Source organism: Branchiostoma lanceolatum, chromosome 12 (genome assembly GCF_035083965.1).
Source record: "Branchiostoma lanceolatum isolate klBraLanc5 chromosome 12, klBraLanc5.hap2, whole genome shotgun sequence".
In the NCBI taxonomy this organism is placed as follows: domain Eukaryota; kingdom Metazoa; phylum Chordata; class Leptocardii; order Amphioxiformes; family Branchiostomatidae; genus Branchiostoma; species Branchiostoma lanceolatum.
Window position 1 is genome coordinate 16,218,431 of NC_089733.1, and position 12,491 is coordinate 16,230,921.

At 41.3% G+C, this 12,491-nt stretch overlaps 1 protein-coding gene across 1 annotated transcript in view; it reads left to right on the forward strand.

Moving 5' to 3' along the window:
• The window catches only part of LOC136445797 (MAM and LDL-receptor class A domain-containing protein 1-like), a 48,297-nt gene that overhangs the window by 19,398 nt on the left and 16,408 nt on the right, over positions 1 to 12,491 (forward strand). Inside the window, exons 9-21 of the mRNA XM_066443937.1 lie at positions 1,051 to 1,310; positions 1,793 to 1,964; positions 2,316 to 2,456; positions 2,895 to 3,157; positions 3,902 to 3,992; positions 4,766 to 4,912; positions 5,894 to 6,025; positions 6,768 to 6,986; positions 7,674 to 7,826; positions 8,388 to 8,522; positions 9,935 to 10,029; positions 10,354 to 10,474; positions 10,882 to 11,031. Of these exons, the coding sequence (XP_066300034.1) occupies positions 1,051 to 1,310; positions 1,793 to 1,964; positions 2,316 to 2,456; positions 2,895 to 3,157; positions 3,902 to 3,992; positions 4,766 to 4,912; positions 5,894 to 6,025; positions 6,768 to 6,986; positions 7,674 to 7,826; positions 8,388 to 8,522; positions 9,935 to 10,029; positions 10,354 to 10,474; positions 10,882 to 11,031 (2,079 nt within the window). The remainder of the gene's footprint in view (positions 1 to 1,050; positions 1,311 to 1,792; positions 1,965 to 2,315; positions 2,457 to 2,894; positions 3,158 to 3,901; positions 3,993 to 4,765; positions 4,913 to 5,893; positions 6,026 to 6,767; positions 6,987 to 7,673; positions 7,827 to 8,387; positions 8,523 to 9,934; positions 10,030 to 10,353; positions 10,475 to 10,881; positions 11,032 to 12,491) is intronic.

Genomic DNA, 12,491 nt, shown 5'->3' on the forward strand with positions numbered 1-12,491 from the left:
TATCTTCAGTTGGCCACTTTCTTGCCCATTAAGAGTGGATTGAAGAGCCTCCTGGTACTGTCGTGTTTGTTGGATATCTGTTCTGGGTAGTAGTTTTTATAACGGGGTGTGGCAAACAGGTTTAGACTTAAGTCTTACGTATGTGATTGCGTTGATTGTCTGAACTGGCTTTTTGATGATGATCATTAATATTGATATGGCTTTTGTTATTCAAGGCCAGAGGGGACCATACCATTGTGTTTTCACAAGCAATGCACTGGTATAAATGAGAAAAAAAAATGTTATTAAAAACAAAATATTTTGCATGACACTTGCCATTTATAGCCTTTAGGTTGGACTTGTAGAAAGTATTTTAACCTCCTCCCTGCTGACTTGCCCTGTATCCAATACACATTTGGTTCCAAAAGGCTACTTCAGCAGGGAGAAGGTCAAATGAAGCTTTTAGGTAGCAGAACACCCCCATGGCCGTGGTCGGTAGTTGTTCTGGTATAAAGTAGTAGTAGTAGTATCCAGTATCAGATTATACTGCTGCGGGCTTCCCTGACAGTTGGCAGCAGTCGGCCAGTCTTCACACTGCACTTCCAAGCGGCTCTGTCCAGCGAGTCCATGTTGGTGAGGCCGCTGTGTTTCTCTGTTCCCCAACATTAATGGCAATGATTGCATTTTAGAGTGCAAAGTAGTGCATCACAGAACTTGACAAAGCCTTAGAGATTCTTCTGAGCAATCCAGAGAGGCGTTTACTGTCACAGTGGTGAATGGTAGAGGAACACGTCAGCTTTGAGACTGTATGAGCGGGAGTACAATGTTTGTTTCGGCCGGCATAAATTTGTGCCTGGCCATGGTTACCTGCTGTGCATCCCTAAGTCTGCAGTATGACCTCCGCTGGGTCAAACATATTCGATTATTGTAATATTTCATTGTGCACCCTGTTATAAATTTTGAAGCGTCGAACCTTCCTGCTTTGGGGTCCTTAACCATGGAAACCCTGAAATACTCTGTTCTGCTACCTTTAAGATTGGACACTAAACATAACTGAATTTTATGCTTCAGGACAATACTACTACATCGAGGCGTCGTCTCCAAGAGTTCAGGGTGAGCGAGCACGTCTCGTCAGCCAGACCTTCTCCGGTACTCCCGGCACGAGCCAATGCCTGTCCTTCTGGTACCACATGTACGGTACGGGAACGGGCGCGCTCAGGGTTCGAACGCAGATAAACGGCATTGACACTGTGAGGTGGGCTCTGACCGGGGACCAAGGAAACCAGTGGAGCAATGGGCAAGTCAGCGTAGGGGAAATTGGAGACTATCAGGTATTGTCTGAATCTGTGTAACATACATGTAGCTAGACTTAAAGTACAATAAACCAGTTTGTAGTTGGTAAGTAAGCAGCTAACAGTTAAGTATTACCCTTCAAAGGATGATATGCAACAGTTGCCATTAATATTGGGGAACAGAAACACAGGTGTCGAACTCTGGACCTCTTGATTCGGAGGATGGATGGCTATCTGTTAGCCTATTTCGATACAAAAAATTCTGGGGTTTTCCAGATTGATTGTTTAGCATTTCACAATATACATTTGTTAACATACATGTTTAACGTTATCAGCCTAAAATTTCTACTTTAACATCATCATTATCATCAACCACTGCAGTCATTGATTCAGAAACATCCTGCAGCTGCATTCAGTCTTACTTCATCTTCGAAGCTTCTTCCACTGTGTCTTAACTTTAACATTATATTACTTCAATGTGGTTGATATAAACAACAACTACTGTTACTCATCATCCATAGGTTATCATTGAGGGTGAGATCGGCACTACTTTCCGAAGTGACATTTCGCTGGACGACGTAGCGTTCACAGCAGGGCCATGTTCAGTTCTTCCCGCCAACGCCGCTCCTTCAGTACCAACAACTCCTGCTGGACCAACCACAACAGCCGTTGTACAGACAGCTCCAACCAATGGTAAGCCACGTTCCTGAGAAAGTAGAATTTGATGATGAAAAGGTCAGATTATGAGTAATTTGATTTAAAAGACAATTTGTAATATCTGTGCACTGTAAAGCAAAAACCAAGCAGTTTAAGTTAACTATAAAATGTCCTGAATCTCTCTTTTGCATTCATTGCAATATAGGGTAATTGAAAATATCAGGAAAAAGCCATTAAGAAGTAAAAACAGTTTTATAACTACATATACTCTTATTTAAATTCCAAGCCTGGTTTGACTTTCTTTTTAAAAACAGCGGATGTCATTTTAAAAGAAAACTATTGTCGTTATTCTAATTATATTCTAATAAATATTATCATTTTTCTTAGCTCCTGGTGGCGTGGACTGTAACTTTGAAGTTGGCGTGTGCGGCTGGACACAGGTGACAAGCGATGACTTTGATTGGACCCGTGACAACAGTGGCACACAATCCGCAAACACAGGACCTGCTACGGACCACACTGTTGGGAGTAAGTAAGCTTCAGTCAAATCAAGAAGGACTGGCCCACGGTTGTGAAGATGTTGCTCCAATTTTAGCTCAAAACTTTGTGTTAACAGTTTTTTCTGCTGCCCTTTTGATAACTTTCTTTGTGCTTGGATGCAAAATCAATGTTCCAAAATTTAATTTGCTTTGAATCACAGTTTTTCCAAAATCTTGAAGACAACTCCTGTTATCCTGTCTTCATATAATCTTAAAAAGATCCATAGACCTGTGGGCCTTTACCAGACCTGTGGGTTAAGCTGTAAAAGCTGTAGAAATCGAGCAAGATAGGGTACTAGATAACTGGAAAGGAGTCTTAGCTTGGTCCCTAGCTCAAAATGGTGACAGCTTATGACTTAAGTTGCATTTCCTTAAAAAAACTTACACTGTAAACAACTAATTCTTCTTTCTTCCTTCTGCCCCACAGCAAGCCAGGGGTACTACCTATACATTGAAGCCTCCAACGCGGCGACGGGTGACAAAGCCCAGGCCTCTAGTCCCGACATCACCGCGACACGCCCCAAATGTTTCCGTTTCTGGTACCACATGTGGGGCAACACCATGGGCAGTCTCAACCTGTACATCCAGACAGGCCCAGCCCTCCCCAGCAACGCTGTCTGGACTCGGGTCGGCGACCAAGGCAACCAATGGAGGGAGGCTGCAATAGATATCTACAATCTGCAGTATAATGTAGGCGCTATATCTCGTTTGGTCTTTTCTAATGTTAACCTACTTGTCAATGAAGGGGGGGGGGCTGTTTGTCCTTTTTCTGTAAGGTATAGGCTACATTACAAAGTGGAGAGAATTAAAGAAAGACTGATTGCAGCTGCAGGGTGTTCAGACCACTGCAGTAGCAGGACACACTTCTAGTTCTACGTAGTTCATAGTGGACTACTATTCATATAGGCTAGCTTAGGAAAAATTTGAGTTTACTGTTATTTGTTGGGAAAGCTTCTTTAGCCCCATAATTGTGGCAAGAAGGCCACATTGTGTGTAACTGACTTCCTGAATTTGGAATAATGAGCACTAGGCGGTATTACATGTTTAAGCCAAAAGTGTTGTCGGACCAACCCCATGCAGGCCCTCGTGAAGGCTACTGGTGTCATTAAAATCAGAATTATTTACAAAAAATAAAACATGCTCTGAGAGTGCAAAAGACTGCCCAGAATGCACTTTCCGTGGTCTAGACCTGGATCTAAGAATCCTTTTATTGCATTGGCTCATAATGTTCAACAACATTATTCTTTTCTGTAAAGACTGTGCTTGAGGCAGAAATTTGTGTAAAGTGCCTTTCCCACGTTTACAACACTTGATCCCACAAGCTAAATCTTTATAAAGTTCAGTTTGTAATGCATGCAAAGCTGGTGTTCAATCCGTTTTCATCCAGTTTTTATTCTACCCTTATTTTGTTCTTATGTTTTCTTTTCTGTGAAGATTGTGCTTGAGGCGGTGCGAGGGTCAGATGTAAGGGGTGACATTGCTGTGGATGACGTGACTCTCACAGAAGGGCTCTGTAACGCACCAGGTAGGTTTCCTATCTTAGTAATAAACTGTGTCATAGAGACTCTTCTTAACCTTCTCCCTACTGCCTAACTCTGTAACCAATAGGGAATTGGGTGCCAAACAGCTACTTCAGAGTGCTGAAGTTAAGTTATCCTCAATTGAACTGAAACATTATGCTTACATTTTTTGTATGGAAGTAGCAATGCAGCTTTGCTACGGCTTGCGTTTTCAGCCATTGGCAAGCATGCTGGGTTATAATTAGCCCTACTCTTCTCAATTATTGTGTTGGATTCTTTTACATGCAAAGGTTTCATGTCTGAGGCTTACAGCTGAAACTCCCCTATACACTATGGCTGAAATCAGAAATGACATGCAATCCCCACAAGATTATTGACAATCAAAATATTGTGATATAAGACTTTGCTTCTTTAATCTGTATCTGCATTTTGATTCTTTACTGCGGTTAGGTTACAACTGTTAATCTAAAAGTTTTCATACTTTTGACTTCTCAATGATGTTTGCTCTACATACGTATGTTGCTTCTGAGCTATGTAAGCGCGTCCTTCATAGGAATCAAAAGATCATAGATATGGTTGTTAAACTATTTTCTGACCGAGTATAGTCAACCATTTGGGTCTTATATCAATGTGTAGACCGTAAAAAACAGCCGTTCTGGGTGCCTACATGGCACCCTGGGAAGGCTGTCATGGCGTGGTTCCCATGTCTTTTGATGCCGTCAAACTGTGGCATAGGGCATCCCTACATACCTGTGCTTCCTCCCTCCCCCCCTCACAGTTACCTCTGGCAACACCTGTGACTTTGAGACAGCCGACATCTGTAGCTACTCCCAGGACAGCACCGATGACTTTGACTGGACCAGAAAGACTGGTTCCACCGGTTCTGGCAGTACAGGACCCTCCACGGACCACACTCTTGGCTCTGGTTTGTCTGTTTAACACTTGATCCCACAAGCTAAATCTTATTTATTTATTTATCTATTTCGATTTACCACATTTTGTGGAAGGATTGACATAACAGGTGAACTATCACCTTTTCAAGATGTCATCCCAGACATCTTGAAAAGGGATTGACATAACAGGTGAACTATCACCTTTTCAAGATGTCATCCCAGACATCCGGACTGTAAGATTTTGACCATCGCACACCGGGGCATGCCCTTACTCTTTTTCGAAAGGTGTGGTGGGTTCTTTAACGTGCGTGGGGTGTGGCTCTCCCCGAACACAGGACCTCCATTTAACGTCCTGTCCAAGGGACGTCCCTAACCCTAGATGAGCTAGGTACATCTACACCTGAGTGAAGTGAGGAAAGTCATGTTAACTGCCTTCGTCCCTAACCCTAGATGAGCTAGGTACTCATTTACACCTGAGTGAAGTGAGGAAAGTCGTGTTAACTGCCTTTCCCAAGGGCACAACGTCGGGGCGTAAGTTAGGACATGTCTCTGGGCACAACCCGGGATTAGATCCTGGTTCCCATTGTTTGACAGCCATACGCTCTACACTTGCGCCACACGACGCCACTAAATCTTCAAAGCTCAATTCAAAATACATGCAAAGCTGGTGTGTTATGCCTAAGTGAAGTTATATCAGCTATCGGGGCTGCCTTCAGCTATTAATTCTTTCTGTCCCACTCATTGTTTGGAAGCCCAAGTTGTGGATTTTCATAGTTAAATAATTCAGTTTTACCCTTTATCTTACAAAAAATACTTTTTCATCAGTTTCATGTCATGAAGGTCAGATTTTCGCCCACATAGGGTAGATTTTTGTTCGTCCCAAGAAGCAAGTATCTGTCATCATAACTCAAGAAGGCCTGGATGGATTGAATTGATAATATTTGGTATGTCGGTCGGTCTTGTTGTGTAATTTTTTGCTACCTGACCAATAACATTGCTGATGTTCTTCCCAGGGTACTACATGTACACGGAGGCCTCCGGCAAACAGCAGGGAGACGTGGCCCGCCTGGTGTCCCCTGAGCAGACAACTGACCCCAGCGGACAGTGTCTGCAATTCTACTATCATATCTATGGAAACCAAATAGGTGAGTCTGCATGTCTCAATGTTTCCCTATAATATGGGGATGTTCTGTTTTACTCAGTTCATGAAAATTAGAAGTAAAATGGGATATTCTTAAACCTCCTAAGGTAATACATGTCCTTGGTTCTGAACACCATCCACACAAACATGCCCTGTCCCTGGTACTGAACACCATCCACACACAAACAAGACCTGTCCCTGGTACTGAACACCATCCACACACAAACAAGACCTGTCCCTGGTACTGAACACCATCCACACACAAACAAGACCTGTCCCTGGTACTGAACACCAATTACAGAAAGTTGAAATGTTCTTAACAGTCTATAGGCTATTAAAGTAGTGCAGTGCCTAATCTAAATGTCTACTTCAGTGAGAGTTTAACCTCAAGAGCATTATGGGCAATTGTCAATGGTACAAGCAACTTTCTACAGAGCCAGGCTTTTAGCTAGGATTCGTAGACAGGGCACCAAAAAATTGAGTGGGGGGGGGGATCAGAATCAGAGCTCCCTAACATGCTTTATGGATTAACAATAACCTGGTAGCCTTGCATGTCAATCAATTTACATGCTGTGTGTTGTGGTAGACTCCCAGGGTTCTTCTGGGTGTCCCCTGAAGAACTAGGGCATCTAATTTTCTTGTTTTCTTACTGTAGGGCATCCAAAAGACACCTGAACCCCCTGCTAGCTAGCAGCCTATCCAGAACTGTTTTTTTTTCAAAACTCTGTTTTGTCATTCTCTCACAGGGACACTGAACGTGTATACCCAAGTTGGGGCTAATCTAGGTAACGTTATATGGACAAGGTCCGGAGACCAGGAGAACCAGTGGCATTTTGCCATGGTGGACATCCTCCTAGCCACCAACTACCAGGTCACGTTCGAGGGCGTCATTGGTGCCGGGGCGCGAGGGGACATCGCTATTGATGATGTGACATTATCCAATGGACCCTGCCCTATTGGTCCAGGTAAGAGATGAATCAGAATTGAAAAAAGATGTACTTGAATGTTCCAGTAAAATCATGACTAGTTTAAGACAAGCTACTTTGTTGGTTTGTCAACCAGTAAACCAACTTTAGGCTTAACATGCCACTTTTGTACAGTAACTACAAGCTGCGTAAGACCAGATTGTAAGGTTTGATCCACTCACATTGGAAAGGACTACCTACTCTTTTCAAAAAGTGTTTTGGGTTCTTAAATGTTCTTGAGGTGTAGGTCTCCCCAAATATTGAGCCCTCAGCTTTACGTCTCATCCAAGAAGACATCCCTAACTGAAGCTAGGTACTCTCAAGTGAAGCAATAGGACCTGGTGTAAATTGTATTTCCCAAGTGCAAATCATTGTGGCCTGCTAGGGATTTGAACCCAGAACCTTTAGATTCTAAGTAAACAACCCTTACCTCAAGACCAGCTTGACATCAACTTTAACCATAGTTTTTAAGTCAAATTGGGTTGCAAGATTGACTTTTAATGATTTTTTATAACATTATATTTAAGCTAGTGATGTGTAATTTGCCATTACGTCTATCCCTATCTGTTGACTATCTAATATCAGCTACACTTCCTCGAGAGTCAGTGTAATGAGATCTGACATTTTCCAATAAATAAAATAAATCTAAGTCAACAACCCTAACTACAAGACCACCTTGCCTTGCAGCGGTCACCCCTACCCCATGTGACTTTGAGCTGGACATAATCTGCCTGTACACCCAAGATCAAAGTGACGACTTCAACTGGAGATGGGACAGTGGTGGCACCTCGTCAGGCAGCACTGGGCCTGCTGTGGACCACACCTATGGAACTGCAGCAGGTAGGGGGCGCTGTTGACAGTTGAAAGTGTACAGATGAAGAACTTTATTAGCCTTGTTAGCTTTGGCCCGCCACCCAAGATCCGCTAGTCAGCCAATTGGAACTTTATTGCATTTATTTCAGATAGGATCCACCTCAGAATCTGAAAAAAACTGACATGTAAAAATTTCATTTCTGTCTGTAGGACATTACATGTACACAGAGGCCTCTGGCCCAACTGTACATAGCATCTGTCTTCTCTGTCACAACCGGTTGAAGAATATCTCTTCAGTGATCTGAACAAACTGGTTCAAGATTACTTTCTGTTTCAGATAGGACCCACCTCATGCTAGGCTCACATTTCCAAACCAGGGCCCATGTTTGCAGAAATGAAATGTCTATCAATAGATATTGACAAGCTTTGTTCTTAAATAAATTTTGGTTCTTTTCCCATTTTTGTCTTGTCTTTTAAACCATACTTTTCGTCCCCCAAGACTGCCCGGCCGGTTCTGGATTGGAAATGTGACCCTAGCATCAGAACCTATAAAACCTTACATGTAAATTTTGATCTTTCTATCTATAGGACATTACATGTACACAGAGGCCTCCAGCCCACGGACTCCAGGTGATGTTGCCCGTCTGATGACCCACCTGTACCTGAACAACACCTTAGGACAATGTCTGGACTTCTGGTACCACATGTACGGGAATCAAATAGGTCAGTGTGTGGGCTTGCATTTTGTGTGCAACATTTTCAAAATTGTCATATATTTTCACAACTCATGGTTAGGCCACACCAACTTAATTTCTTGGTAAGGCCACAGCAAGTAAATTTTATGGATGACATCCTCCGCAGACTCCAAAACTAATGAGATAGGGCGAAAAAAAAACAAGGCGGGCCAAAAAAAAAAAGATTCCAATATTTTCAAATATTGAGATCATAAGTCTTGTTAAACAAGAATTGAGGCGACGAAATATGATATCATGACCAACAGGTCTTTTATTCCTGTATTCAACCAATGAGTACACTACACTGGGTATTCATATGCAATGAAACACCTTAGACTGTTAACATTAAACTGTTCTTGAAGATGTGTATACAGCTCAATTAACTAGAACAAACACAGAAAACAGCTTTTCATACCATCATGGGCAGGAACTACACTGGGTATTCATATGCAATGAAACTATCAACGTTTATGACATATTTGCCAATTTTTGGCATGTTGACCACCGTCGGAGGGCAATGAAATTTCTTGTTTTTCATCTCCAAATCAGGCGAAAATTAATGAGCGCGCTGATGTCATCCATAAAAATTACTTGCTGTGGCCTAAACGAATTTTCATTTTCCCAAAAAAAAATTCTAGAAAAAAAAATTCATGAAAACAGAAGGCTGTTTTTTTTCTACATTTTTTTTTGGGGGGGGGGGGGGGGGGGAATGAAATCTGTTAACCAGGAAATTAAATTGGTGTGGCCTTATAATGCACCAGTCACAAAGTAGAATAATTGATCGTTTGACAAGTAAGCAAAGCTCTAGATGGCATTTTTGGCAGTTTCACCATCGCACCTATTTCCAAAAATGAATTTAGAGCCCTGTGTATGCTATAGAATAGATCGACAGTATTCTGTTGATCATCGCATAGTTTTAGACATCGAGCAGGTCTTCGAACCCCATCCAATATGATGGGGTAGATTTTCAGGTGAAATGTGCTAACATGAGCAAGTAAATGTTATCAAATGTTGAAATCTCCAAAAACTTTTCTATATTAAGAAATACACAGAAACTCATATTCCTTTTAAAATCTTCCAACCCACTCATCATTGAAAGTGTGGGACTTTTTATTTTCCACTGCTTTCAGAGAAGAAATCAAACCCCGCATTAGTACCGTAGATATAGAAACTTACTGTAGAATAGCAATATAGAATGATTTTGTATTCATGTATACCTTTGTTTTACCTTACATTTGTATTTCGACATTGTTGTCAACATGCAATTAGCCTACGGGCATGAATTTGCAATAAACTATTGTTATAATTATCATATAGATTGCCATATTCAGAATATTTCCAGTTTCAAAGTTCTAAAATTGATTAGGGGCTTTTTTAATCTCTTCATGTCTGTGTTTCCAGGCACCCTGAACATCTATGCCAGGACAGGAAGCACCATGAGCAACGTGCTGTGGTCCATGTCAGCTGACCAGGGCAACCAGTGGAACCGTGCACAGGTAAATTATAATTCTTACACTCATACATTCATTAGTTCCTTCCTTCCATCCTTCATTCATTGCATTGATTCACCCTCCATTTATGTATTTGTTCGTGCACATCTTTATTCATTTGTTTGTTCACTCATTCATAATTTTAAAATTTCATTCATTCATTCATTCATTCATTCATTTGATCATTTAATAATGGATTTTATTTTTTCAGTCAGTCAGTCATTCATTCATTTATCCTTATTTTTGTGCATTCATTCACCTATGATGTCAATCAATCAACCAATCAACCAATCAATCGATCAATCATCTATTTATCCGTTCCCTGTGCAGGTGGACCTCCCTGTGGATGCTGTGTACCAGGTGGTGTTTGAGGGGGTGGTGGGGACTGGAGTGAGAGGGGACATCGCTATCGATGATGTCAACATCATACCAGGATCCTGTCCCCGCCCTGGTATGGCCTTAGAAGTTTGATACTTTTCTTCATTCCCAACAACTTAATTTAAGATAAAAAATATTGTTACATATTGTTTTAAGCAAATGTTACTAAAACAAATTAAAGCCCTTTTCTTATCAACGTCATCTCAACATCAAAGTCAACCATATTGAGTAGATGAATTGCATTCTACAGTGTGTTAGCTTACATGTATGTTTTGTGGTGCCCGTAGATGTGAGTGACAGTAGTAGTATAGTACTCCACTGTGTTCTGCAGCTGCAGTGGTCTGAACATCCTGCAGCTGCAATCAGTCTTTCTTCAATTCTCTCCACTTTGTCCTGTTCATTGCAATCTTCCCTAGCTCCCATAGTTTTCTACCTGTTACAGTACCTTTAGTTAATTATCTCTATTTTTCATCTTGCCAGGAAACTGTAATTTTGAGAATGCCGGGAACAGACTGTGCACCTGGTCCAACGATCAGACCAGCGATGAGTTTGACTGGATCGAGGGCAGCGGAACGACTGCCAGTACAGGAACAGGGCCTTCTGTAGACCACACTCTGGGGGATCAGACTGGTGGGCTTTGTTTGTTTGTTTGTTTTATTATAACAGTTATCAGGAAGAAGAAACGCATGAGGGTAAAAGGACAGTAAAGTCATGCTCAAATATACTGTAAATCCCTTTAATATTGCGGTTGGTAATTTTAGCGGTTTGGGGAAAAGTGAGTAGTTCACTGCATTTAGTTTTAACGGTAGGAACAAACATCACTGTCCCAAATGTCAGTGATCAAATAGTAGCAACTAGAAAGGCAACATTTTCGGGAAAATGCAGGATATTCCCCTCCCATTACCTACACCTCAAATATGACATCCTTAGCATTGACTAGGGTATTATGAAGTTTCTGCATAAATTATGCAAACGAGGCCCTCATTAGCATAATTTATGACCAGGTTTTCTGACCTTTCCTAATGGTACCTACATCTCAGATATGACATCCGTAGCTTTAACGGGAAGGAAAATACTAGTTTATGCATAAAATATGCAAATAAGGTCCTCATTAGCATAATTCATGGCCATGTGTGTTCACCTTTCCTAAAAGTACCTACATCCCAAATATGACATCTGCAGCTTTTACGGTAAGGGAAATACAAGTTTCTACATAAATTATGCCAATGAGGTTCTCATTATCATAATTTATGTCCAGGTACATTCACCTTTCCTAAAGGTACCTACATCTCAAATATGACATCTGTAGCTTGTACGGTAAGGGAAATATAAGTTTCTGCATAAATTATGCAAATGAGGTCCTCGTTAGCATAATTCATGGCCAGGTGTATTCACCTTTCCTAAAGGTACGTACATCTCAAATATAACATCTGCAGCTTTTACGGGAAGGGAAATACAAGTTTCTGCATAAATTATGTAAATGAGGTCCTCATTAGCATAACTCATGGCCAGGTGTGATCACCTTTCCTAAAGGTACCTACATCTCAAATATGACATCTGCAGCTTTTAGGGTGAGGGAAGTACAAGTTTCTGCATAAATTATGCAAATGAGGTCCTCATTAGCATAATTCATGGCCAAGCGTGTTCACCTTCCCTAAAGGTACCTACATCTCAAATATGACATCTGCAGCTTTAACGGTAAGGGAAATACAAGTTCCTGCATAAATTATGCAAATGAGGTCCTCATTAGCATAATTTATGGCCAGGTGCATTCACCTTTCCTAAAGGTACCTACATCTTAAAGATGACATCCACAGCCTTTACGGTAAGGGAAATACAAGTTTCTGCATAAATTATGTAAATGAGGTCCTCATTAGCATAATCCATGGCCAGGTGTGTTCGCCTGTCCTAAAGGTACCTACATCTCAAATATGACATCCGCAGCTTTTACGGTAAGGGAAATACAAGTTTCTGCATAGATTATGCAAATTAGGTCCTCATTAGCATAATTTATTGTCAGGTGTATTCACCTTTCCTATAGGTACCTACATGTCAAATATAACATCCGTGCCATGTAACATAAGGTACAT